The sequence below is a fragment of the Phaseolus vulgaris genome, chromosome 10, assembly GCF_000499845.2.
Source record: "Phaseolus vulgaris cultivar G19833 chromosome 10, P. vulgaris v2.0, whole genome shotgun sequence".
NCBI classification, from domain to species: domain Eukaryota; kingdom Viridiplantae; phylum Streptophyta; class Magnoliopsida; order Fabales; family Fabaceae; genus Phaseolus; species Phaseolus vulgaris.
In genome coordinates, this window is record NC_023750.2 from 21,178,845 (window position 1) to 21,204,031 (window position 25,187).

The 25,187-nt window shown below is 47.5% G+C and overlaps 1 protein-coding gene and 1 pseudogene across 1 annotated transcript; one reads left to right on the plus strand and one right to left on the minus strand.

The window, feature by feature from the left end:
* Positions 1-22,343: 22,343 nt before the first annotated feature.
* LOC137819912 (small nucleolar RNA R71) lies at positions 22,344-22,449 on the minus strand (annotated as a pseudogene).
* Positions 22,450-22,705: 256 nt separating this feature from the next.
* On the plus strand, positions 22,706-23,272 carry LOC137816630 (protein PXR1-like). Its single transcript, XM_068619858.1, has one exon. It carries the CDS (start codon positions 22,706-22,708, stop codon positions 23,270-23,272), a length of 567 nt encoding a protein of 188 aa, XP_068475959.1.
* Positions 23,273-25,187: the final 1,915 nt, after the last annotated feature.

The following is a 25,187-nucleotide window of genomic DNA, read 5'->3' on the forward strand; positions in this document are numbered from 1 at the left end:
TGAGGTGTGTGGCGTTCCAAGTGCGAGGAATCGCCCCTCCTTCCAATGTTTCTAGGCGGTAGGCGCCGTTCCCGAGCGCCTCGGTTATTCTGAACGGTCCTGTCCACTTAGGCGATAACTTGTTTTCCATCTCGTACTGGTGGGCCTTCCTCATCACTAGGTCGCCCTCTTTAAACTGCCTTGGCATCACCTTCGAGTTGTATCTTCGTTCGATCCTCCTTTTCACTGCCTCGCCTTTTACTCTCGCCTCCTCCCTGACCTCATCCAGCAAATCCAGATTCAACCTTCTTTCTTCATTCGAGTGTTCCGCTACAAAGTGCTGGAATCTCGGCGAGCTCTCCTGGATTTCCACTGGAATCATTGCGTCGCATCCATAGACCAAGCTAAACGGGGTCTCGTGAGTTCCTGACTGCTCGGTGGTGTGGTACGCCTAGACTATGCGGGGTACCTCCTCAGCCCACGATCCCTTGGCTTTCTCTAGCCTTCTCTTCAAGCCTCTTAGCAACACCCGATTGGCGGACTCTACTTGGCCGTTTGTCTAAGGGTGCTCTACGGATGCAAACACCTGCTGAATTCCCACCTCTTCGCACAGTTTCTTCAGCAGGTGACTTGCAAACTGAGTCCCATTGTCTGACACCAGGCGCTTAGGCACACCAAACTGGCACACGATGTTCTTCCATACAAAGCTCTCGATCTTGTGTGCGGTGATCTGGGCTACTGGTTCTGCTTCGATCCACTTGGTGAAATATTCAATCGCCACCACCAAGTACTTCATCTGCCTGATCGCCAATGGGAAAGGTCCCAGGATGTCAATTCCCCACGTATGAAACGGCCAAGGGCTGTAAATCGACTTTAACTCTTCTGGAGGCGCTTTGTGCCAATCGGCGTGCTATTGACATTGCTTGCAACACTATGCATACTTCTTGCAGTCCTCCCTCATTGTTGGCCAGTAGTAACCTGCACGGAGAGTTCTTGCAGCCAGAGCTCGACCCCCGACGCGACTTCCACATATCCCTTCATGGAGCTCGGCCATAATTCTTGTACATTTTTCCCCGTGCACACATTCCAGGAGTGGGTGTGTGAACCCAAACCTATACAACTCGCCATCAATCATGGTGAACTTGTTGGAGTTCTTCTTTACCTTCCTAGCCTCTGTCGGATCCAGCGGGAGAAGGCCATCTGCCAGGCAGCGCTGGTACTGGGTTATCCATGTGTCTGGCTCACGTGTGGCACAACCTTGCGTCATGTTCACCCTCTCCCCCCGACGTGCTCTTATTCTCGGCGATCTCAAGGTCTCCTGAGTCAAGGACCTGTGACTCCTCGCTGCTTTCTCCATCGACTTGCTTATCTGAAGAACCAGGTGGTCTGCCACAAATGCTCTAGGCATCTTCAGAGTTTCTTGGATCACCATCCTCTGCCTACCCCCCTTGCCCGAACTGGCGAGCTTAGCTAGCAAGTCTGCTCGGGCATTCTGCTCTCTGGGCACATGCACCACTTCAAACGAGACAAAGGAACCCTTCAACTCCTGCACATACTCCAAGTAAGCCGCCATTTGTGGATCCTTGGCCTGGAACTCGCCTGTTAATTGTCCCGTGACTAATAACGAGTCACTCTTAGCCATTAGCACCCTAGCTCCCATCTCTTTGGCCAGCAAGATTCCGGTGATCAACGCCTCATACTCTGCTTGACTGTTGTTGGCTTTGAAGGCAAACCTCAGGGACTGTTCTATCAGCACGCCGTTGGCCCCTTCTAGAATGACTCCAGCACCGCTACCCTGCTGGTTCGACGATCCGTCCACCGAGAGCACCCAACGAAAATCATCCCCTTCAACTCGTGTTGCTTCTGACCAGAGTTCGACCACAAAATCTGCCCCTTGATCGGACCTCGGGGCTCATACTTGATGTCGAACTCCGACAGCTCCACCGCCCACTTCACCATCCTCCCAGCTACATCAGGCTTCTTCAGGACTTTCTGGATGGGCAAGTCGTTCATCACCAGTATTGTAAAACTGTGAAAATAGTGGCGCAACCTCCTCGCCGAAAATACCACAGCCAGTGCAGCTTTCTCCAAGGCCTGATACCTCACCTCCGGGCCTTGCAACACCTTGCTGACGAAATAAATAGGCTTCTGAGCCTGGTCTTGGTCTTGGGCGAGCACCGCACTCACCGCCCTCTCAGTCACAGCAAAATACAACCTGAGAGGGGTTCCTACCAGGGGTTTGCACAAAACTGGCGGGCTCGCCAGGTACTCTTTAAGCCTGACGAAGGCCTCTTCGCACTCCTTCGTCCAGGCAAACTTATTGTTTCGCCTTAAACACTGGAAGTACGGATGGCCTTTCTCTCCGCTAGCTGATACGAAACGAGACAGGGTGACCATCCGACCTATAAGTTGCTGCACCTCCTTCACAGTAGCCGGGCTCCTCATTGCCAAAATGGCAGCACACTTATCAGGATTTGCCTCTATTCCTCTTTCAGTTAAGAGGAATCCCAAGAACTTCCCTGCCTCCACGCCAAAAATGCACTTCTCGGGGTTCAGCTTTAACCTGAACTTGGCGATTATGGTGAACAACTCCTCCAGGTCCGCAACGTGCTTGCTCTTTTCCGGCGAGGTCACGACCATATCATCCACGTACGCTTGCACATTCCTTCCCAGCATTGGTGCAAGTACCCTATCCATCAATCTTTGGTACGTGGCGCCCGCGTTCTTCAGCCCAAAGGGCATCACCTTGTAGCAGTAGCACGATCTCTCGGTCATGAAGGCGATCTTCTCTTCATCCATGGGATGCATCTTTATCTGGTTGTACCCTGAGAAGGCGTCCAGGAAACTGAGCAACTTACACCCTGCAGCGCTGTCGACCAGGGCGTCTATGCTTGGCAAAGGATACGAGTCCTTTGGGCAAGCCTTGTTCAGGTCAGTGAAGTCGATGCACATGCGCCACTTCCCATTGCTTTCCTTCACCAGCACGACATTGGCCAACCACTCAGGGTACTGGACTTCCCTGATATGGCCTGCGGCGAGGAGCTTCTGTGTTTCATCCCTGATCGCCTGCCTCCTCTCCTCGTTAAACTTCCTTCTTCTCTGCCGCACTGGTTTGACCTGGTTGTCCATTGCTAGGTGATGGCACAAGAAGTCGAGGTCGATTCCCGGCATGTCTGAAGCAGACCATGCAAAAGCATCCAGATGCCGCTCTATCACCTTGGCGATCTGGTCTTGGAGTTCAGCCTCCAAAGATCTTCCCAGCTTGAAGACCTTTCCTCCGATCTCCCTTTCGAGCCACTCTTCGACGGGTTTGGGTCTAGTTTCCCTGGCGATCACCGCCCTGGCGATTCCCAGTTCCCTCGCTTCCTCTGGGCGGTTCCTCGTCTCTTCTTCCCGATCGGCTTTCTCTCCCCTTGCTTCAGCGTCTACCATGACGACATCGCTGCCGGCGGTCGCCTCCATCGCCGTCGACCTGGGCTTCACACTGGGAGGCGGGGTGGTCGTGATGTAACTTACTGACCTCTTATTCTTCAGGCTATTCTCATAGCACTTCTTTGCTTCCTTCTGGTCATATTTGATGGTGATCACCACCCCCTCCATAGACGGCAACTTCACCTTCATGTGCCTGGTCGAGGGCACAACTCCTATTCTGTTGAGTGTCGGTCTTCCCAACAGAATGTTGTACGTTGAGGGAGCATTCACGACGAGGTACTTGATTTTCTCCGTCCTCGAGCCCGCCTCATCCGTGAATGTAGTTCTTAACTCGATGTACCCCCTGACCTCCACCTGATCCCCAGCAAAACCATACAAGCACCCTCCATAGGGCCTCAGCTGGTCGACGGGTAATTGCAGCTGTGTGAAAGTCGGCCAGAACATCACATTTGCCGAGCTTCCTTGGTCCACCAGTACCCGGTGAACCTTCCTTCCCGCTGTGACAAGCGAGATAACTATGGGATCGTTGTCGTGAGGCACAACGTCCCTGAGATCTTCTTTCGTGAACGTGATGTCCACATCTGGCGAGTGGTCCTCGAACATGTCCACCGTCATCACAGACCTTGCATATTTCTTCCTCTGTGATGCGGTGCATCCACCACCCGAGAAACCTCCAGCGATGGTGTGGATCTCTCAATGAGTGGGCATCTCATGCTGCTGAGCCTCACCACCCGCCGGCTGGGAGCTCGACGCGCCCCCCGTCCTCTTGTCCAGTAGGTAATCATTCAAGAAACCGCTCTTGACCAGGTCGTCGAGCTGGTACCCCAGTGCCAAACACGAATCAACGGTGTGACCAAAACTCTGGTGGAACTCGCACCAGGCGTCTGGTTTTGGTCCTAACACCTTGTCGCCCACTTTCTTAGGTGCCTTAAGCCTGGCTGCTATGTTGGGAATGGCGATCAGATCCGCCAACACCATGACAAACTTATGCTTTGGCGGGCGATTGTACTCCCTGGGGCGCCCTGGGCCCCTTCCCTTGTTTTTTCTTGGGTCATAAGGATGACGAGTCCTTTGATCCCTCTTGGCCGCCGCCGTCTCCAACACCCTCTGTGGCTGGATCCTGGTCTGGGCACGTGGCCTAGCAGGGGCCACGCTTCCTCTCTTCTCGGCGACTTCACTCTCGTCGGCGATGTGGGCCACCGCAAGTCGCCTAACCTCAGCAAACGTGGCGGGGTGAGCCCTAATCAGCGCCTCACAGAAAGGTCCCGGCAGCACGCCCTTTTTGAATGCGTATACCAGCATCTCCTCGTCTTTCGCAGGCGAGCGGACCATCTGTGCTCCAAAACGATTCAGATAGTCCCTGAGGGACTCTCCCTGGTATTGCCTTATGTCGAACAGGTCATAAGACACCCTGGGTGGCACCTTGTTCACAATGTACTGCTCGACGAAAAGCTTCGAAAACTGTTGGAAATTGGTTATGTGACCTGTAGGCAAGCTCACAAACCATTCCAGCGCTGTTCCCTGGAGCGTGCTCACAAACATTTTGCAATATACAGCATCCGAGCCTCCTGACAGCATCATCTGCGTGTGGAACGTGGTGAGATGTGCCTCAGGGTCTTCCACGCCGGTGAAAGTAGCCTTCACAGGTACCACGCTCGCAGGGATAGGCGTGTCTGTGATCGCCTGAGCAAACGGCATAGGGAAAACGCGAGGTGGCGACGACGGTGCGACCTCTTCAGCGACCGGGCGTCCTCTCTGCTCCTGAAGAGCTTGGCGCAACTCCTCAGTCACTTTGCTGAGCTCTTCATTCCTGGCCTGAGAGGCGACTAGGTCCTCATGCATCTTTGCTTGCTCTATGCGCGAGGCCTCCACATTCGCCTGCAGCGCACGCATGATCTCCATCATCTGCGCCATGGTCATGGCGCCTTCAGCAGTAACTGGCACAACGGGACTTGAACGGTTGCTTCTCATCTTTCTCATGAAAACTCGGCAAACCAAAGTTCGACGAACAAAACCTCCTCCAGCAACGATCGATCCAGCAATCAACCGGTTAGAAATTCTCAAACTCCCTAGAACCTCCGCAAACACAACTGCAACAGCACGCCGATAGATTCGGACGTCGAAACCTTCACAGAAACTTGCAACTTCACCACAAAACCACCGCTTCTCCAGCAAGCTCCCGATTCCCTAACCAGAAACACAATCGAACGGAAAAAAACACCGAACAACCGATTGAAAACCGCGCGAACAGCAAGAAACTCCAAGAAAACCGATCGAAAGCTTGAACGAACAGTGGAAAACCTCACACTACCGATTAAAACCCAAACGAACGGTAGAAACCTCGAATTCATCGAACAAAACTCGAACGAACGGTGGAAAACTCGAATTCACCGAACAAAAGCTTGAATGAACGGTGGAAAACTTGAAATCACCGAACAAAAGCTTGAATGAACGGTGGAAAATGGTTGCACCAGCACACAACCACACAGAAACTACAGAAACTCCAAGAACTCACAATGTGGATGGGGACAGGTTTTACACGGCCCCACGGTGGGCGCCTGATGATCCTGCCTGTTGACCAGAACGTAAGAGATCGGGGCACGCCAACTTAACGACTTGGTGACCGCCGGTTTAGGTATGCTAGAGATCGGGGCATGCCAACTTAACGACTGGCGACTACACGAGCCCCCTGACTTCCTTCCCTTCTGTCAGCCAGGTATCCCGTTCAACACGCCTATATTATAGCTTGCTGCCACGTCATCACTTCCGACTACCTGGGCGGTACAATTAGCATACAAATTTTTTGTTCTAAAAACATTTAAAACAGCACACAACTGTTCCTCATGTAATTCCAAACTAGTACTATAGATCAAGATGTCATCAAAATACACCACAACAAATTTGCTCAAAAATTTTCTCAAAACATGGTTCATTAATCTCATAAAAGTGCTTGGGGAATTTGTTAGCCCAAATGGCATCACACGCCACTCATACAATCCATATTTTGTTTTAAACGCAGTTTTCCATTCATCCCCCTCCCTAATCCTAATTTGATGGTAACCACTTCTTAAGTCAATTTTTGAAAATATACAAGCATCGTACAATTCATCCAATAAATCATCTAACCGAGGAATAGGGTGTCTATACTTGATGGTAATGTTATTGAGTGCTCTACAATCTGTGCACATCCTCCAAGAACCATCCTTTTTAGGCACCAAAATAACTGGATCAGCACAGGGGCTCATGCTCTCTTGCAGCCATCCTTTGTTCATCAGTTCTTCTACTTGAGTTTGGATCTCCTTTGTCTCTTGAGGGTTGCTTCTATAAGCTGGCCTATTAGGCAAAGATGCTCCTGGAAGAAGGTCAATGTGATGTTCAATTCCTCTTAGGGGTGGGAGTCCTCTAGGAACATCAGTTGGAAACACATCCTGGAATTCCTGCAACAAAGAATCAACACTAGAAATAAAATTAATTTTATTAGAATGGTCAGCAACCAAAGTATTGTTTTTGCAATAAAGTAAGTAAAGGGGTTTGCTAGAAAGTAGCAACTTTTTCACTTCATTCACTTTCAGTAATCCACTCATTTTTCTCTCATGTGTTTCTCTCTTTTTAGGTGTTTCACTCTTGCTCTGTTTAGGTGTTTCACTCATCTCTCTTTTCCCTTGGACTCTCTTTTCTCTCAATTTGATTTGATCCTCACACACCTCTCTAGGAGATAAGGGTTTGAGAATGATCTTCTTATTATTCTGCATAAAAGAGATTTTATTGGTGAAACCATCATGAATAGCCTTGGTGTCAAACTGCGACGGCCTCGCTAACAAAATGTGAGTTGCCTCCATTGGAACCACATCACACAAGACATTGTCATTATATTGTCCTATGGATAGGTTCACCTCCACTTACTTACTCACTGTCATCTCTCCATCTTCACTAAGCTATTGAAGCTTATATGGCCTTGGGTGCGGTTTTGTCTCCAAATTCAATTTGGTAACTAGTCTTGAGCTAGCTACATTGGTGCAAATTCCTCCATCAACTATGAGTGAACATATTTTCCCTTGAATGGAACATCTAGTATGGAAAATATTTTCCCTTTGGGTTTGGTCCAAAGCTTGCATTTTGCTTCCTAAAAGCCTTCGAATCATCAACAAATCACCCTCCAATGCATCCAACTCCACCTCTACATCCTCCTTCTCTTCTTCACTTAAAGGTTCACTGTCTATTTTTCCATTTGATAACATGTACATAGTTTTTTTTGTTGGACATTCCGCAACATAGTGTCCCCTTCCTAAGCATTTGAAACATTTTACATCACTTGTTGTACCGCCCTGGTGGTCGGGTGCGATGACGTGGCATCCTGCTACAGTGTAGGCGTGTTGACAAGGCGCCAGGTTGGCAGGTGGGAAGGAAGTCGGGAGGCACGTGTGGTCGCCGATTGTTAAGTTGGCGTGTTCCGATTTCCAGTTTACCAGAATAGGCGATCGCCAGGTTGAAGATGAAGTCGCCAGATGTAGACTCAGGCGACCAGGCAGTCGGAGATCGCCAGAATAAGCACATCGCCGAAGACGAAGGAGAAGCAGATTATGAAGGCGGCCGGCGAGACCACAGGGAAGGTGTATGAAGGCCCTAACTCGCCAGTTTCAGTAGAGATCGCACTCCTGAGTTAGCTATGCACTGGGCAGTACCATGCATAGGTAACTTAGCCAAAATGAGAATAGAAGCAGCGCCAAGTCAGGGAGCCTCCAGATGATGGCACGTGTACAGTTGGATGCGAGCCACGTGTCCAAGTCTGTAACTGCCAGGAGAGAGAAAACCACCAGGTATATAAGAGTTCTTAACAGATTTTCTAAGGTACGCGCGCGTTCAGTTCATACACTTTACGCTTGCGAGTGACAGAGCTGTTCGTGAGAGAGAGAGTTTGCACGGTTCCAGTTCTTAGTATTTGGTGATACCGTCACTGACTTAAGCGTCGGAGTGCGATCGGCCGCAGCGGCGCCGTATCGTTTCTTTGCAGGTTCTTGAGATAGATCCAGAGGAGGAACGGAAGTGAAAAGCGGCGCGCACGTCGATCCTTTGACGAGGCATTCTCCAGCGCTCCGGTCAACAGGCAGGATCATCAGGCGCCCACCGTGGGACCGTGTAAAACGTGCTCCCATCCACAGCGTGAGTTCGTGGAAGTTTTCGAGGTTTTCTGCGCGGTTGTGTGCTGGTGCAACCGTCGTTTGCAGTTTCTTTGAGTTTCGTTCGGTGAGTTTGTGTTTTGTGCCGTTTGTTTGTCTTTCAATCGGTGGAGTGAGGTCTTTTGTTGCTTGCGCGCGATCTGTCTGGTGGAAGTTAGAGTTCTTTGGTGGTTTTCTGCGAAGGTTTGCGGTGTTCTTGGGTTCTTGCGCAGTTTCTTGAGTTTTCTCCGATTGATCGCTGATTCGTTCGTGGTTGAAGTGTTATTTGCTGTATTTCTGTGGTTCGCTGAAGTTAATGAGAAAGATGAGAAGCAATCGTTCCAGTCCCGTGGCTCCCGTCGCAGCTGAAGGCGACGCCGCCATGACCATGGCGCAGATGGCAGAAATGATGCGCTCGTTGCAGGCGACTGTGGAAGCCTCGCGCGTGGAGCAGGCAAGGATACATGAAGACCTGGTCGCCTCTCGCGCCAGGAACGAGGAGCTCAGCAAGGTAGCTGAGGAGCTGCGTCGAGCTCTTCAGGAGCAGCAGGGTCGTTCTTCAGCTGAAGAGGTGGCACCGTCGACGCCACCTCGTGTTTTCCCAATGCCTTTCATTCAGGCGATTACCGACACGCCAATTCCCACGAGCGTGGTTCCGGTTAAAGCTGTTTTTACCGGCGTGGAGGATCCAGAGGCTCATCTGACCACGTTCCACACACAGATGATGCTGTTGGGAGGGTCGGACGCCGTCTACTGTAAGATGTTCGTGAGCACGCTCCAGGGAACGGCGATGGAGTGGTTTGTGAGCCTGCCTAATGGCCACATAACTAATTTTCAACAATTCTCGAAAATCTTTGTCGAGCAGTATATCGTGAACAAGGCACCGCCCAGGGTGTCCTATGATCTGTTTGATATAAGGCAGTACCATGGGGAGTCCCTCAGAGACTACCTCAATCGCTTCGGAGCGCAGATGGTCAGATCGCCGGCCAAGGATGAAGAAATGCTGGTCTATGCCTTCAAGAAGGGCGTGCAACCAGGGCCATTCTGCAAGGCCTTGATCAGGGCTCATCCAGCAACGTTTGCTGAAGTCAGGCGACTTGCGGTGGCCCACATCGCCGACGAGAGTGAAGTCGCCGAGAAGAGAGGCAGCGTGGCTCCCGCCAGGCCACGCGCCCAGACCAGGATCCAGCCACAGAGGGTGCTGGAAACGGCAGCGGCGGCCAGAAAAGACCAAAGGACTCGCTATCCTTACGATAGGAGAAATAAGGGAAGAAGCCAAGCGCGCCAACCGCCAGCACGCCAACAACCAGCACGCCGAGAGTACAATCGCCCGCCTAAGCACAAATTCGTCATGGGACTAGCGGACCTGATCGCTATCCCTAACATATCTGCTAGGTTGAAGGCGCCCGAGAAGGTGGGCGACAAGGTGCTGGGGTCAAAACCGGACGCCTGGTGCGAGTTCCACCAGTGCTTTGGCCACAACCTGGACTCGTGTTTGTCTTTAGGATACCAGCTCGACGATCTGGTTAAGAGCGGGTTCCTAAACGACTATCTGCTGGACAGAAGGACCGGAGGAGCGTCGAGTTCCCAGCCGGCAGGTGGAGAAGCCCAGCAACACGAGATGCCAATCCATGGGGAGATCCACACCATTGCAGGGGGTTTCTCAGGTGGTGGATGCACCGCATCGCAGAGGAAAAAGTATGCGCGATCGGTGATGGCAGTGGACATGTTTGAAGATCACTCACCGGAGGTGGACATTACGTTCACAAAGCAGGATCTTCGGGACGTTGTGCCTCATGACAACGATCCCATTGTTATTTCGTTGATCACGGCGAGAAGGAAGGTCCATAGAGTTCTGGTGGACCAAGGAAGCTCGGCAGACGTAATGTTCTGGCCGACTTTCACGCAGCTGGAATTGCCCCTTGACCAGCTAAGGCCCTATGGAGGGTGCTTGTATGGGTTCGCTGGCGACCAGGTGGAGGTCAGGGGGTACATTGAGCTGAGAACCACGTTTACCGATGAGGCTGGGTCGAGGACGGAGAAAATCAAGTACCTCATCGTAAACGCCCCTTCAGCATATAACATCCTGTTGGGAAGGCCCACTCTTAACAGGATAGGTGCAATTCCATCGACTCGGCACATGAAGGTGAAGCTGCCGTCCATGGAAGGGGTGGTGATCACGATCAAGTCGGACCAGAAAGAAGCGAAAAGGTGCTATGAGAATAGCCTGAAAAACAAAAGGTCCGTGAGCTATGTAACAACCACCCCACCTCCCGGTGTGAAGCCCAGACCGCCGGCAACAGAGGATATCGCTGGAAGGGATGTAGAGATGGTAGACGCTGAGCTGGGGGAGAGAGAGGCTGGCCTGGAGGAGGAAGAGGCGCGGAATCGCCCCGAGGAGGCGAGGGAACTGGGAATCGCCAAGGCGGTGATCGTCAGAGAATCCAGGCCCAAACCCGTCGAGCAGTGGCTCGAGAAGGAGATCGGGGGGAAAGTTTTCAAGCTCGGAAGATCTCTGGAGATCGATCTCCAGGACCAGATCGCCAAGGTGATTGAGCGGCATCTGGACGCGTTTGCTTGGTCCGCTTCGGACATGCCTGGGATCGATCCCGACTTCTTGTGCCATCATCTGGCGATGGACAACATGGTGAGACCGGTGCGACAAAGGAGAAGGAAATTTAACGAAGAGAGGAGGCAGGCGATCAGGGATGAGACCCAGAAACTCCTCGCTGCAGGCCACATCAGGGAAGTCCAGTACCCTGAATGGTTGGCGAATGTCGTGCTGGTGAAGAAGAGCAACGGGAAATGGCGCATGTGCGTCGATTTCACCGATCTGAACAAAGCTTGCCCGAAGGATTCGTATCCTTTACCAAGCATTGATGCCCTGGTTGATAGTGCTGCAGGGTGCAAGCTGCTGAGTTTCCTGGACGCCTTCTCGGGCTATAATCAGATCAAGATGCATCCCATGGATGAAGAAAAAACAGCCTTCATGACGGAGAGGTCGTGGTACTGCTATAAGGTGATGCCGTTTGGGCTGAAGAACGCGGGGGCCACGTACCAGAGGTTGATGGATCGAGTACTTGCACCGATGCTGGGAAGGAACGTGCAAGCCTACGTCGATGACATGGTCGTGACCTCGCAGGAGAAGAGCAAGCACGTGGCAGACTTGGAAGAATTATTCACGACGATCGCCAAGTTCAAGTTGAAGCTCAACCCGGAGAAATGCATTTTCGGCGTGGAGGCTGGAAAGTTCTTGGGTTTTCTTTTGACTGAAAGGGGAATAGAGGCCAACCCGGACAAGTGTGCCGCCATCTTGGCGATGAGAAGCCCGGCTACAGTGAAAGAAGTCCAGCAGCTGACAGGTCGGATGGCAGCCCTATCTCGCTTCGTGTCAGCTAGCGGAGAAAAGGGGCATCCCTATTTTCAATGTCTGCGGCGCAATAACAAGTTCGCTTGGACGAAAGAATGCGAGGAAGCTTTCGTCAAGCTGAAGGAATATCTGGCGAGCCCGCCGGTTCTGTGCAAGCCACTGGCGGGAACCCCTCTCAGGTTGTATTTCGCTGTGACTGAGAGGGCGGTGAGCGCGGTGCTCGCCCAGGATCAAGATCAGGCTCAGAAGCCTATTTATTTTGTGAGCAAGGTGTTGCAGGGCCCAGAAACGAGATATCAGGCCCTTGAGAAGGCTCCGCTGGCTGTGGTGTTTTCGGCGAGGAGGTTGCACCACTACTTCCACAGTTTCACAATACTGGTGATGACTGACCTGCCCATCCAGAAGGTCTTAAAGAAACCTGACGTTGCAGGAAGAATGGTGAAGTGGGCAGTCGAGTTGTCAGAATTTGACATTAAATATGAGCCCCGAGGCCCGATCAAGGGGCAAATCTTTGCAGATTTTGTAGTCGAGCTCTCATCAGAGGTAACGCGGGTTGAAGGTGACGACTTCCGTTGGGTACTCTCGGTGGATGGATCATCGAACCAGCAGGGTAGCGGTGCTGGAGTAATATTGGAAGGACCCAACGACGTGCTGATCGAACAATCGTTGAGATTCGCCTTCAAGGCCAGCAACAATCAAGCAGAGTATGAGGCGCTGATCGTCGGGATTCTGCTGGCCAAGGAAATGGGAGCCAGAGTGCTGATGGCTAAGAGTGACTCGCTGCTAGTCACAGGGCAAGTAACAGGCAAGTTTCAGGCTAAAGATCCACAAATGGCGGCTTACTTGGCGTATGTGCAGGAATTGAAGAGTTCCTTTGCCTCTTTTGAAGTGGTACATGTGCCCCGAGAACAGAATGCCCGAGCTGACTTGCTTGCTAAGCTCGCCAGTTCAGGCAAGGGGGGTAGGCAGAGGACAATGATTCAAGAAACTCTGAAGACGCCGAGGGCATTTGTAGCAGATCACCTGGTCCTTCAGATAAGCAGGTCGACGGAGAGAGCAGCGAGAAGCCACAAGTCTTTGACGCAAGAAACTCTGAGATCGCCGAGAGTTAGAGCTTGTCGAAGAGAGAAGGTGGACGTGATGCAGGTCTGCGCCACCCATGAGCCAGACACTTGGATAACGCAGTACAAGCGGTGCCTGGCAGATGGCCTCCTCCCGCTAGATCCAACAGAAGCTAGGAAGGTAAAGAAAAATTCCAGCAAGTATACATTGATTGATGGCGATCTGTACAGGTTTGGGTTCACTCACCCACTCCTGGAATGTATACACGGCGAGAAGTGCACGAGAATTATGGCAGAGCTCCACGAAGGAATATGTGGAAGTCACGTCGGGGGTCGAGCTCTGGCCGCGAGGACTCTCCGTGCAGGCTACTATTGGCCATCCATGAGAGAAGATTGCAAGAAGTATGCCCAATGCTGTAAACAATGCCAGCAGCACGCCGATTGGCATAAGGCACCTCCCGAGGAGTTGAAGTCGATCTATAGCCCTTGGCCGTTTCATACTTGGGGAATCGACATCCTGGGACCTTTCCCACTGGCGATCAGGCAGATGAAGTACTTGGTAGTGGCGATTGAGTACTTCACCAAGTGGATTGAAGCAGAACCAGTGGCCCAAATCACCGCACACAAGATCGAAGGCTTTGTATGGAAGAACATCGTGTGCCGGTTTGGAGTGCCTAAGCGCCTGGTGTCAGATAATGGGACTCAGTTTGCAAGCCACCTGTTGAAGAAGCTTTGTGAAGGGGTTGGAATTCAGCAAGTGTTTGCATCCGTCGAGCACCCTCAGACGAATGGCCAGGTGGAATCAGCTAATCGGGTGTTGTTGAGAGGTTTGAAGAGAAGGCTTGAGAAAGCCAAGGGAAGTTGGGCTGAGGAAGTGCCCCGTATAGTCTGGGCGTACCACACCACCGAGCAGTCCGGAACCCATGAGACCCCGTTTAGCTTGGTCTATGGGTGTGACGCCATGATTCCGGTGGGGATCCAGGAAAGCTCACCGAGATTCCAGAACTTCGTAGAGGAAGACTCGAATGAAGAGAGAAGGCTGAACCTGGATCTGCTGGATGAAGTCAGGGAGGAGGCAAGGCTGAAGGCTGAGGCGGTGAAAAGAAGGGTCGAGCGAAGGTACAATTCTAAGGTGATGCCAAGGCAGTTTAGAGAAGGCGATCTGGTGATGAGGAAGGCCCGCTAGTACGAGATGGAGAATAAACTATCACCCAAGTGGACTGGACCGTTCAGAATAACCGAGGCACTCGGGAACGGAGCCTACCGCTTAGAGACGCTGGAAGGAGGGGCGATCCCTCGTACCTGGAACGCCACACACCTGAAGTTGTACTATAGTTAAGAGCTTTGTAAGTAAAGACAAACACAATGTTATATTACAATGTCTCTGTTAAAACAGTTTCAAGGGGGCACTCTTTTTTCCCTAAGGAGGGTTTTTAATGAGGCCACCCAATAAAAGAAGAGCTTTCGAAGTATAAGGTGTTTCCAGATTGCATGTGTGCTATTTTCGAAAGTTTGAAGAAAGACCTTGTCATTTGTACATGATTTGAGGCAAGAAAATATATATATAGCGTGCTTTCTAAAAAAGTTTTAAAGTCCTCATCGTTTTTCGGCGATTAGAGGCACCAGTTAAGTTTTTAAAGTCCTCATCGTTTTTCGGCGATTAGAGGCACCAGTTAAGTTTTAAGTCCTCATCGTTTATTGGCGATCGGAGGCACCAGACGAAAGACCTCCTCGCCGTCGAGCGAGTACAGGCGAGAAAGAGGAAAAATCCTCCGTGTTTCTGGGAGCGAGAAGATGTAACTCCCGGGGCAACGTAGAGGCAAGTTAAAGACCTCCTCGCCGTTGAGCGAGTGCAGGCGAGAAAGAGGAAAAGTCCTCCGTGTTTCTGGGAGCGAGAAGATGTAACTCCCGGGGCAACGTAGAGGCAAGTTAAAGACCTCCTCGCCGTTGAGCGGGTGCAGGCGAGAAAGGTCCTCAGTGCATCCAGGGGGGAGGAGATGTACACCCTGGGCAAGTTGAGGCACCGGATAAAGTCCTTATCGCCGTTGTGCGAGCCAAGGCCAATTAAAGACCTCCTCGCCGTTGAGCGAGTGCAGGCGAGAGAAAGAAAAGATCCTCAGTGCATCCAGGGGGAGGAGATGTACACCCTGGGCAAGTTGAGGCATCAAATAAAGTCCTTCTCGCCGTTGTGCGAGCTCAGGCGAGTTAAAGACCTTCTCGCTTATATGCGGGTATAGGCAAGATAAAATCCTTCTCGTCTTGAACGAGTTCAGGTATGGCGAAGAGGGCGGAAGAAGTTTGAAAGGTGGCTAAGGTAGGTTCGAAGAGAACGCCTAGCCAGCCGGTCTTCAGCTCTGAAGTTCAGGGGGGTAAAGGAAGATCCCAAAGGGCATTTCTGCCCAGATAAAGAAATGACTGCCAAAGCATGAGGCTGGGAAAAGCTGGTGTTACCAAGAGGTTTTGGCGATCGGGAAAAGTTAAAGCGACGGCGAGAAGGTTGAAAGACTTGTTTGATAAAGCAGGTCGAATGGGACGTTGTTTGAACCGCGATTGAGTTACAGTTCGTTGCTTGGAAACTTTTCTTATGATCAGGTTAGTGCCTCAAGGGTACAAGTTGTTTAAAGCGATTGTTGCTTAAGTTTGAATCGGCTCGAAGCAGTTACGCCAAAGGTCGTGTTTGCAAAATCGCTAAGTTAAACTCGGCAAAGTTAAACATACAAAGAAGGTGAAAGCGCTCAAAAGAAGTTAGAAGAAAGAATATCCATGTTTCGCTATTGAAATAAGTAACTGTTCAAAACACATATGCAAGAGTTTTTACAAGGTAAATACAAGTGAATTTATAAAGAAGCAGATGGGGTGGAATTGGTTGAGCCTTCGGCGGGAACGACCTTTCCATCTACTACTTCGTTGTTTAACGACACCATGCTGAGGTAGAGATCAGGGAATAGGCATGCGAATTGTTCCCGAGCGGCATCAAATCCAGCAACCAGAATCTGAGCGGAGCTTAGCTTAAGTTCTTCAATTTGCCTTTGAAATTCTTCAACTTGTTGCTTAAGCTCCTTGTTCTGCTGCTCCAGCTCTTCGACCTGTTTTCGGAGTTGTTTGTTGGTCTCTTGAGCATGAAGAAGGTCGTCAGCAACCTTCTTGGATTCCGCTTGAGCTCGGGTCAACTTGGCAGCCATCTTTTCTTTTTCCTTGTTCGCCTCGGTGAGATCAGCCATGGCGTCATCCCTTGCTTTTTCTACTTGCCCAAGTAGTTTTTCGCGGTCAATCGACCTTTGCTCCAGTTTTTGTACCTTATCGGCACTAGCTTTAATATGAGCCTCCAGGTCGCTCGCCTTGGTGCGCAAAGGCACGATTTTGCTTTCTAGCTCAACTTTCTCTTGGGCAAGGTCATGAATTTTGCGGCGAAGGTCGGTGGCCTCTTGACGCGCCAATCTGAGCTCGGTGCTCATCGCGTCTTCTACTCGGGAATGCTCCATTTCCGCGAGCGTCAGATTGGCAGATAGTTTCTCCACCTCGAGCCTCATGGTGCTGTTGTCAGTCCTGAGGTTGAAGAGATCATCTTGAAGCCTCCTGGTGGAGCTCTCCACAGCCCTCGTTATAATCGATGGGATGTCCTCCGCTATGTTTTTCAGTTTAGCAGTCAGAGGTTCCCACATCCTCGTGACCTCGAGGGAAAGGTTTGCGGCTTGGAGAGGCGCCAGGGGGGCTTGTTGAGGGTTCTCGTCGCCACCTTCCTTAGCAATATTTTCAGTGGTTGCTTCCTGGCGTGGCGACGCAATCGGGGACTCGGTGATTAGGATTGGAGAGGTGTGAGCGACCTCATCCCCGATTGGAACGATTCCTGCAGCTGAAGTGTTGGAAGGAGGGCCCCCTCCTGCTGATATATGTGGTGTAGAGGAGCTCGGGGGGTCCTCCAAGAAATTTGGCTCTGGGGCCTCAGTTGCAGGTGGCGCAGTGGCCAATGGAACTGCTTGGACTGGTGGTGAAGGGGCTTGTGGTGTTGGCAATGAGGGAGGAGGAGTAGGCGTTGATGGGGGTGGTGAGGTTGGAAGAGGGGGTTGAGCAGGTGGAGAAGATGGTGCCACCCTCTTCCTTTTCGTGACAAGGCCATCCTCTGTGACCTCGTCGTCCTCTTCTTCCTCTTGGACAACTTGGGGGGCTTTCCGCTTAGGCCTCTTAAGGACCAGCTTCTTGCGTTGGGTGGGCTCCTTGGGCAGTGATCGCCCATGAATGATGGCCTTCTCGACCGCCGAGTTGGGCACCGTCTGGGAACCGGTCGCCAACCCGTGGTTGCGGGCGAGCGCCTTTAAGTCGGCGAGCATGTTCTTACCCAACATGGTGTCTGCATGAAATGAAAGTGCATAAGTTAGCTCAAAGGAGAAAGGGGTAAGTGTACAAGGCAATGAGACAGCAAAAACAGGCATATGCAGAAAAGATAAAACCAAAGTCTTGTGCGAACAAGACGCCCAGAAACAATATCAGAAGCAATGTCAAGACAAAAGTGTAGCGTCCTAACCTATTTGGAATTCCAACTGGTCCTCAAAGAACTCGAAGGAGATCAGGGTGGGGGTCAAGAATGTTATGTTGGCATCTGCCACCCTCTTCCAGAATAGGCAAAGGTCTCGGTCCAAAGCTCCCATGCTATCAGGACTTCTGGGCCTCCTGAAGCAGCTCTTGGACTCCTTTTTCCCCTTGTCCACCCAGTACAAGGGGAAGCCGTCGAGAAGGGAAGTGTCGTTATCGTTTGCGCGAACCTGGATTAACTTCCCCTTCCAATCTTTGTATGATTGCTGGAAGATGGTAAAAATGGATCTCCCAGCAATGCCATTCAGGCTGACCCATAGGCGGTCTCCTGGGTGTTTGGCCTCAAACAGGAACAGAAACACGTCCACCGACGCGGGCAACCCCAGGTGGGCGCACGTTATTTCGAAGGCTCGAACAAACGCCCAGCTGTTGGGGTGAAGCTGGGCGGCAGCAATGTTGAGCTCGGTCAAGAGTTCCCTCTCGAATCGGGTGAGGGGAAATCTGAGTTTGAATTTCTTGAAGAAAGTTGTGTAAACGAAGCAAAAGGGGCCGTCGGCGCTCACTTTGTCATCAGCGCACACTGGCAGAGCGGCGGGGCAAGGCAGCACCATCATCCTCTCATCGTGCTCCTTATGAAACGATTGATAGGCCTCGTCCCCCTTTGTCAAACGCAGAACTGCTCCCGCAGTGTTCACCGACGAGGTCTCCTTTAGAAGGGTTGGAGTAGCCCATGGGTATAAAGTCTTGAAGTCTGGCAGAGGGATGGGGGCTCCTCCAGCGTTTGGTGGAGTCGCCTGGGCCAGAGCAGTTTGGGAAGACGCAGGCCTCACAGCCTGCAAAGAGGGAGCACCACGAACTTGCGTTGAGTCGTGTGCTTGTGAAGGAGGGTTTCGCGCTGATGGAGGGGGATTCGGGGTGATCTTCGTGCGAGTCATGATAGCAACTGCAAACGAAGAAGAAAGAAAAAAAAAAATAATCAGGAGGGTTACAAAGGCTGACTCGATCATAGAAGGAAGGTGAAAGACGAACGAATGTGAGTTCGTTGCGACGATCGACAAAGCCCTAAGTTACGCAGAAGGAGAAATGGAAAAACAGCACACAACGTATGCACCAGACAGTTACAGGATGATGCAAATCGGTGAAAATGCAAGGGAACCCAGCAGATGAAGGAAAGTAGTTACCTTTCGATGATCAGGAAAACGTTGAAGGGAGGTGGTGATCTAGAGCGTCGAGGAACGTCGAGAGCTTTCGCAGAGGGAAATGAGAGCGTATGCAAGTGTGAAGAAAGTGATGGAACAGTAGGAGCGTAAGGGGTTTAAGGGTTTTCGAAATAAGTTTTGGAAGCGCTAACGGCAGATGAAGAGAGCCGTTGATGAAGCCACGTGTCGAACGATGCGCGAAGGGTTTGGTGGAGCGTCAGAGCAGCAGAAAGTACTATCGCTTGGAATTCTGCGTCAGTGCCACGTAGATCGGTGTTGACGAGGGCTCTTTCAGTCTTTTCGCTAGACAAGTCTTCGCTTAAGACTGGGGGGCTTGTGTACCGCCCTGGTGGACGGGTGTGATGACGTGGCATCCTGCTACAGTGTAGGCGTGTTGACAAGGCGCCAGGTTGGTAGGTGGGAAGGAAGTCGGGAGGCACGTGTGGTCGCCGATTGTTAAGTTGGCGTGTTCCGATTTCCAGTTTACCAGAATAGGCGATCGCCAGGTTGAAGATGAAGTCGCCAGATGTAGACTCAGGCGACCAGGCAGTCGGAGATCGCCAGAATAAGCACATCGCCGAAGACGAAGGAGAAGCAGATTATGAAGGCGGCCGGCGAGACCACAGGGAAGGTGTATGAAGGCCCTAACTCGCCAGTTTCAGTAGAGATCGCACTCCTGAGTTAGCTATGCACTGGGCAGTACCATGCATAGGTAACTTAGCCAAAATGAGAGTAGAAGCAGCGCCAAGTCAGGGAGCCTCCAGATGATGGCACGTGTACAGTTGGATGCGAGCCACGTGTCCAAGTCTGTAACTGCCAGGAGAGAGAAAACCACCAGGTATATAAGAGTTCTTAACAGATTTTCTAAGGTACGCGCGTTCAGTTCATACACTTTACGCTTGCGAGTGACAGAGCTGTTCGAGAGAGAGAGAGTTTGCACGGTTCCAGTTCTTAGTATTTGGTGATACCGTCACTGACTTGAGCGTCGGAGTGCGATCGGCCGCAGCGGCGCCGTATCGTTTCTTTGCAGGTTCTTGAGATAGATCCAGAGGAGGAACGGAAGTGAAAAGCGGCGCGCACGTCGATCCTTTGACGAGGCATTCTCCAGCGCTCCGGTCAACAGGCAGGATCACTTGTCTTCCTTTTAGGTGGTGAATTATTATATCTATTAGATGACTTCCCACTTGAAGACATGGCTGAACTTGAGGGAACTCCTTTATCCTTCATCACCTTATCCTTCCAGTTGGAATTATTACTATTGTTAGAACTCCTACTCATGATTCCTTTCCTCTTGAGTTGTTGTTCTACTTGGTTAGCCTTGTGCAACAAGTCCTCAATGTCAACATACTGATAAGTGTCTAATTTAAGTAATATTTCATATTAAAATATAGACACTTATGAGGATTTATTGCTAATTTACATATAAAATAATCCCTAATTTATGAATTTATACCTTTTTACATTTTTATGATCTTTATTTGAATAAGAGTATTTTATTCCCAAATTTGGTGTTAATTGCAGATTTTTAGGGACGATTGAAGATTTGGAATAAAGGAGAATAATTTGAGCTAAAAAGAGAAAGTTGGAAGGTCCCAGAATGGAAAAATATGCAAATAAAGATTGGGCCTTTTTTATGTTTTATCACTTAGCCCATTAGGGCGACACAACAAGCCACCTAACCCTAGAAAATTAGGATAAATAAGGGGCTAGAGGTTCAACCCTAGTGTGCGAGATTGAGAGGAAAACACCATAGAGTGAATTGTAACCCAATTGGGAGAATGGAAGGTGATAGAAGTATGTGTGGCTAATTCTACCCTTTGGGATTGGGAGTAATCTGCTCAAACTCTTATGTATTGAGGTGATATCTTATATATTAATATTCAGTTCTTGATTGATTATTGGTATTGTTGTTTTACTTTTAATTTTCCGTGACAAATTGAGAATCTTAAATCTGACCGGGAGGTATTTTTAGGGTTCGGACCTAAACAACAATACTTAACATATTTGAGTGCTAGGAATAGACTTGAAATGTTAATTGCTATTAAACGTCTAAGCTTCGTTCTAAGTTGTTCTTATAATTATGCGAGGGATCGATCGTTAGGGGACATTCTTAAGGATTTTATATGCGAGGAATCGATATAGATGATTTTTATAAGGGCATCAATTTCAATCCAAAGAACTTAATATTGACTTGCTAATCAAAATACATGAGAGTGAGAGAGATGAAACCTAATCCCTATTTTTCAATTGAAACAACTAATTCTTTGTCTGTTTTTTTATTGATCATTGCCAACACAACCACTTTCAATACACTTTTAATTGTTTTGTTCTATATTTAGCGATTATTGTACTTGATAATTTACTGTTCCTTGTGGGATTGATATCCGTCCTTAGGGACAATTATTACTTCTGACAAAGCGGTGCACTTGCCGTAAAAAGTCATCAAGTTTTTGGCGCCGTTGCCGGAGAACAAATTTGATTTGTTGAGTATAATTTCTCTAAATATTGTGAATATTTTAATTGTTTTGATTTCTTTTAATTTTGTGTTTATATTATTTAGTGTTTTTATTTTATTTTAAACAGATTTATTTTTATTTGATTTTATTTTAATTTGCTGATTTGCTGCTATTATTTTAATTCTTATTTTGATTTTATTTGTTTCTATTTATTTTCAGATTTATTTTGATATTTCTTTTGATTTTGTTTTGATTTTATTATATTTTATTTTAGTTCTTTTTAGGTTTAGTTACGTAGTTTTATTTAGGTTTAGGTAGTTTTTATTTAGTTGTTTTATTTATTTATCATTACTAGTTTTAGTTTTTATTTTTACGTTAGGTAGTATTTTAAGTAAGTTGGTTAGTTTTTTACGATTATAATTATAATTTTTTGTTTTATTTTGTTTTAACTTTATTTTATTTTTTCATTCTTAGTATTTATTTATTATTTTTAAGTAAGTTATTTCTTATTTTTATTGTTTTCTTTTATTCTGTTTTTAGTTTTTATTTTATATTTTTTTTCTTTTCTGAATATTTTTTTTTATTTTCTTAGTGTCATTTTAGTGTTTTGTTTTTGTTTTATTTTATTTTTAAGTTTTAATTTATAGTTTAGGCAGTTATTGATTTTATTTTAGTTAGCAATTTAAATTTCTGTTTATTTAAAAAAAAATTCAAAAAATAAAATAAAATTAAAATATACTCTATTTTTTCTTTCCCACTAATATTTTAGGAAAGCAACATCACATAAAAACAAGCCAAGAAGACACTTGGAGATTATGTCATATACCAAGGACCAAGGCATTATTCTAGTATCGCAATACCTGCTACCGCTAAGGCCTTGGAAATAAATCCCAATTTTCTCACTCTTATCAGTGCCCATCAATTCACATCAATGGAGCATGAAGATCCATATTCACATTTGAATACATTTTATGAATTGGTGGGAGTAATGGGCTTTGAATCAGATGATGTTGATAATGTTTGTATGTGCTTGTTTCCTTTTTCATTGGCAGGAAAGGCAAAGAATTGGCTTAGTTCACTTCCAAATCAGAGCCTCACGAGCTGGGAGGATGTAAAAGAAAAATTTCTGCAAAGATTTTTTCCAATCTCTCGCTAAATTAAAGCTAAGTCTGAAATCTCTATGTTCAGACAAGGAGCAGAGGAGTCTTTTTGTGAGACATGGGAAAGATTTAAGATGATATTGAGAAAATGCCCAAATCATGGGTTTGAAGACATTGCTCAACTGAGCATATTCATTAATGGTCTCAAATTTGATATGAAGATGCTCTTAGATGCCGCAGCTGGTGGCACAATGATGACTCTTGATGCCGAACAAGCAACGAGGATTATTAATGAATTGGCATCAACAGATTCTCAAGACCAGTATGATGGATGAAGTACTCGGAAGAAAGGATGGATTGAAGATACATTATTGGCTCAAAATCAAATTTTGACACAACAGATTGAGCAGTTAACCACACAAATGGCGAAATTGCCTCAACAATTACATGTTATTCAAAGGCAGAATCAAGAATTAAGGTGCGAACTGTGTGGAGGTGAGCATTCCAGTGAGCAATGTGCTTACCAAAATATTTCTTTTGAAGAAAAAGCGTTTTACATGGAAGATCAAGGAAAGCAAGGAACTTTTCAACAACTCCAACTATTAGATCATGTGTCCCAAGAGAGAATGAGCAAAATGGAAGATTCTACAGAAAAATTTTCATACACCATGTTGGTTGTGCAGAAGAACATTGAGAATTTTGAGACACAAATTAAGCAACTTACACAAGAGTTGAGGGAACTCAGGGAGAAATGTAAGTCAATCACTACAAGAAGTGGAGTAGTTGTAGGAAAGGGGATTGGTGATAATCTACAAAGTAAGGAAAGAGACATAGAGAGTGAGGAAAGAAAAATTGATAGGGAAGAAAAAAAAGAAGAGGAAGAAAAGAACAAGAGTGAAGCGGGAGAAGTGAATGAAAAAAATGAGAGGGTACAGGAAGAAAAGAAAAAAAAAAGGAAAAAGAGAATGAAAAAAGAAGTGTTCCAATAGTAGATTTACCTTATCCACATGCTCCCTCCAGAAAGAATATAGAAGGACAGTTTATCAGATTCTGTGAAATTCTAAAACAACTAGAGATAAGTATTTCGTTCCCTGAAGCTTTGGAACAAATGCCTACTTATGCCATATTTATGAAGGATTTGTTGACCAAGAAGAGAAGATTAAAAGAACAAGGAATTGTGGAGCTAGAAGCAGGATGTAGTGCCATTATTCAAAAATCATTGCCAAAAAAATCTAAAGATCCTGGGAGTTTTACTTTGCCAGTCACAATAGGAAATTTTACAGTGGCCAAAGCATTACTAGATCTTGGGGCAAGCATAAATCTGATGCCACTATCTATGTTGAAGAAAATCGGGGATGTTGAAATTCTGCCTACAAGGATGACACTGCAATTAGCTGACAGATCAATAAAATATCCACATGGGATAGTAGAGGATCTTTTGGTGAAGGTAGACAAATTTTACTTCCCAGTTGATTTTCTGATCATGGACATAGAGGAAGATGTTGAAGTACCTCTTATTCTTGGACGCCCATTTATGAAGACTGCAAAAATTATGATTGATGTGGATGAAGAAAAGTTGAAGGTTCGAGTGCAGGATGAAGAAGTTAGCTTTGATGTATTTGAAGCAATGAAACATCCGATTGATCAGAATGATTGTTTTAGGATGGATGCACTGGATGAACTGTATTTGGAAAATCACAGAGAAATATTTATAGATGATTCATTGATGAAAGCAGTCTTAAATGATAATGAAAATTGTGAGGACTGGGGGGAGAAGGAAGTCAAGGAATGTTTGTTAGAGCTGGGAAAGGCAAAAGAAGTTCAACAAGGGATTTTTGATGAATTAGAACTGAACAAAGCCAACACCCCTCAGAAAATAAAGTTGAAACAGTTGCCAACTCATTTGAAATATGTTTTTCTTGAAGAAAATGGGAAGAAGCCAGTTATCATAAGCAACCATCTATCCAAAGAGGAACAAAAAAAGTTGATAAAAGTGTTGATGGCAAATAAAGAAGCTATAGGATGGACATTTGCTGACTTGAAAGGTATAAGCCCAACATATTGCATTTATAAAATTCACATGGAGCAAGATTTCAAACCTGTGGCTCAACCACCAAGGCGCTTAAATCCTTCCATGAAGGAGGTTGTTAGAAAGGAGGTACAAAAGCTTTTAGAAGCATGAATGATTTATCCCATTTCAGACAGTGCATGGGTTAGTCCGGTACAGGTGGTACCTAAGAAGGGAGGTATGACAGTTATTTATAACGAAAAAAATGAATTAATTCCTACAAGAACTGTTACAGGATGGAGGATGTGCATTGATTATAGGAAACTGAATCAAGCTACGCGGAAAGATCATTATCCATTACCTTTTATGGATCAAATGTTAGAAAGATTGGCAGGTAAAGCATATTATTGTTTTTTTGGATGGTTATTCAGGATATAATCAAATTGTGGTTAATCCAGAAGATCAAGAGAAGACAGCATTTACTTGCCCATTTGGCGTTTTTGCTTATCGGAAAATGCCATTTGGTTTATGTAATGCGCCAGCAACTTTCCAAAGGTGTATGTTTGCTATTTTCGCAGATATGATTGAGAAATGCATTGAAGTTTTTATGGATGACTTTTCTGTGTTTGGATCTTCTTTTGATGATTGTTTAGCTAATCTTGATCTTGTACTGAAGCGATGTGTGGAGACAAATCTTGTGCTAAATTGGGAGAAATGTCATTTCATGGTCACTGAAGGAATTGTCTTAGGCCATAAAATTTCTCATAAAGGGCTAGAGGTAGATAAAGCAAAAGTTGAAGTCATTGAGAAGTTACCTCCACCAGTCAATATCAAAGGAATCAGAAGTTTTCTGGGGCATGTTGGATTTTACAGAAGATTTATTAAAGATTTCTCCA

Excerpts from the sequence above, each read along its gene's own strand:
- LOC137816630 (XM_068619858.1), top strand. The coding sequence starts at position 22,706 with ATGGCGAAATTGCCTCAACAATTACATGTTATTCAAAGGCAGAATCAA.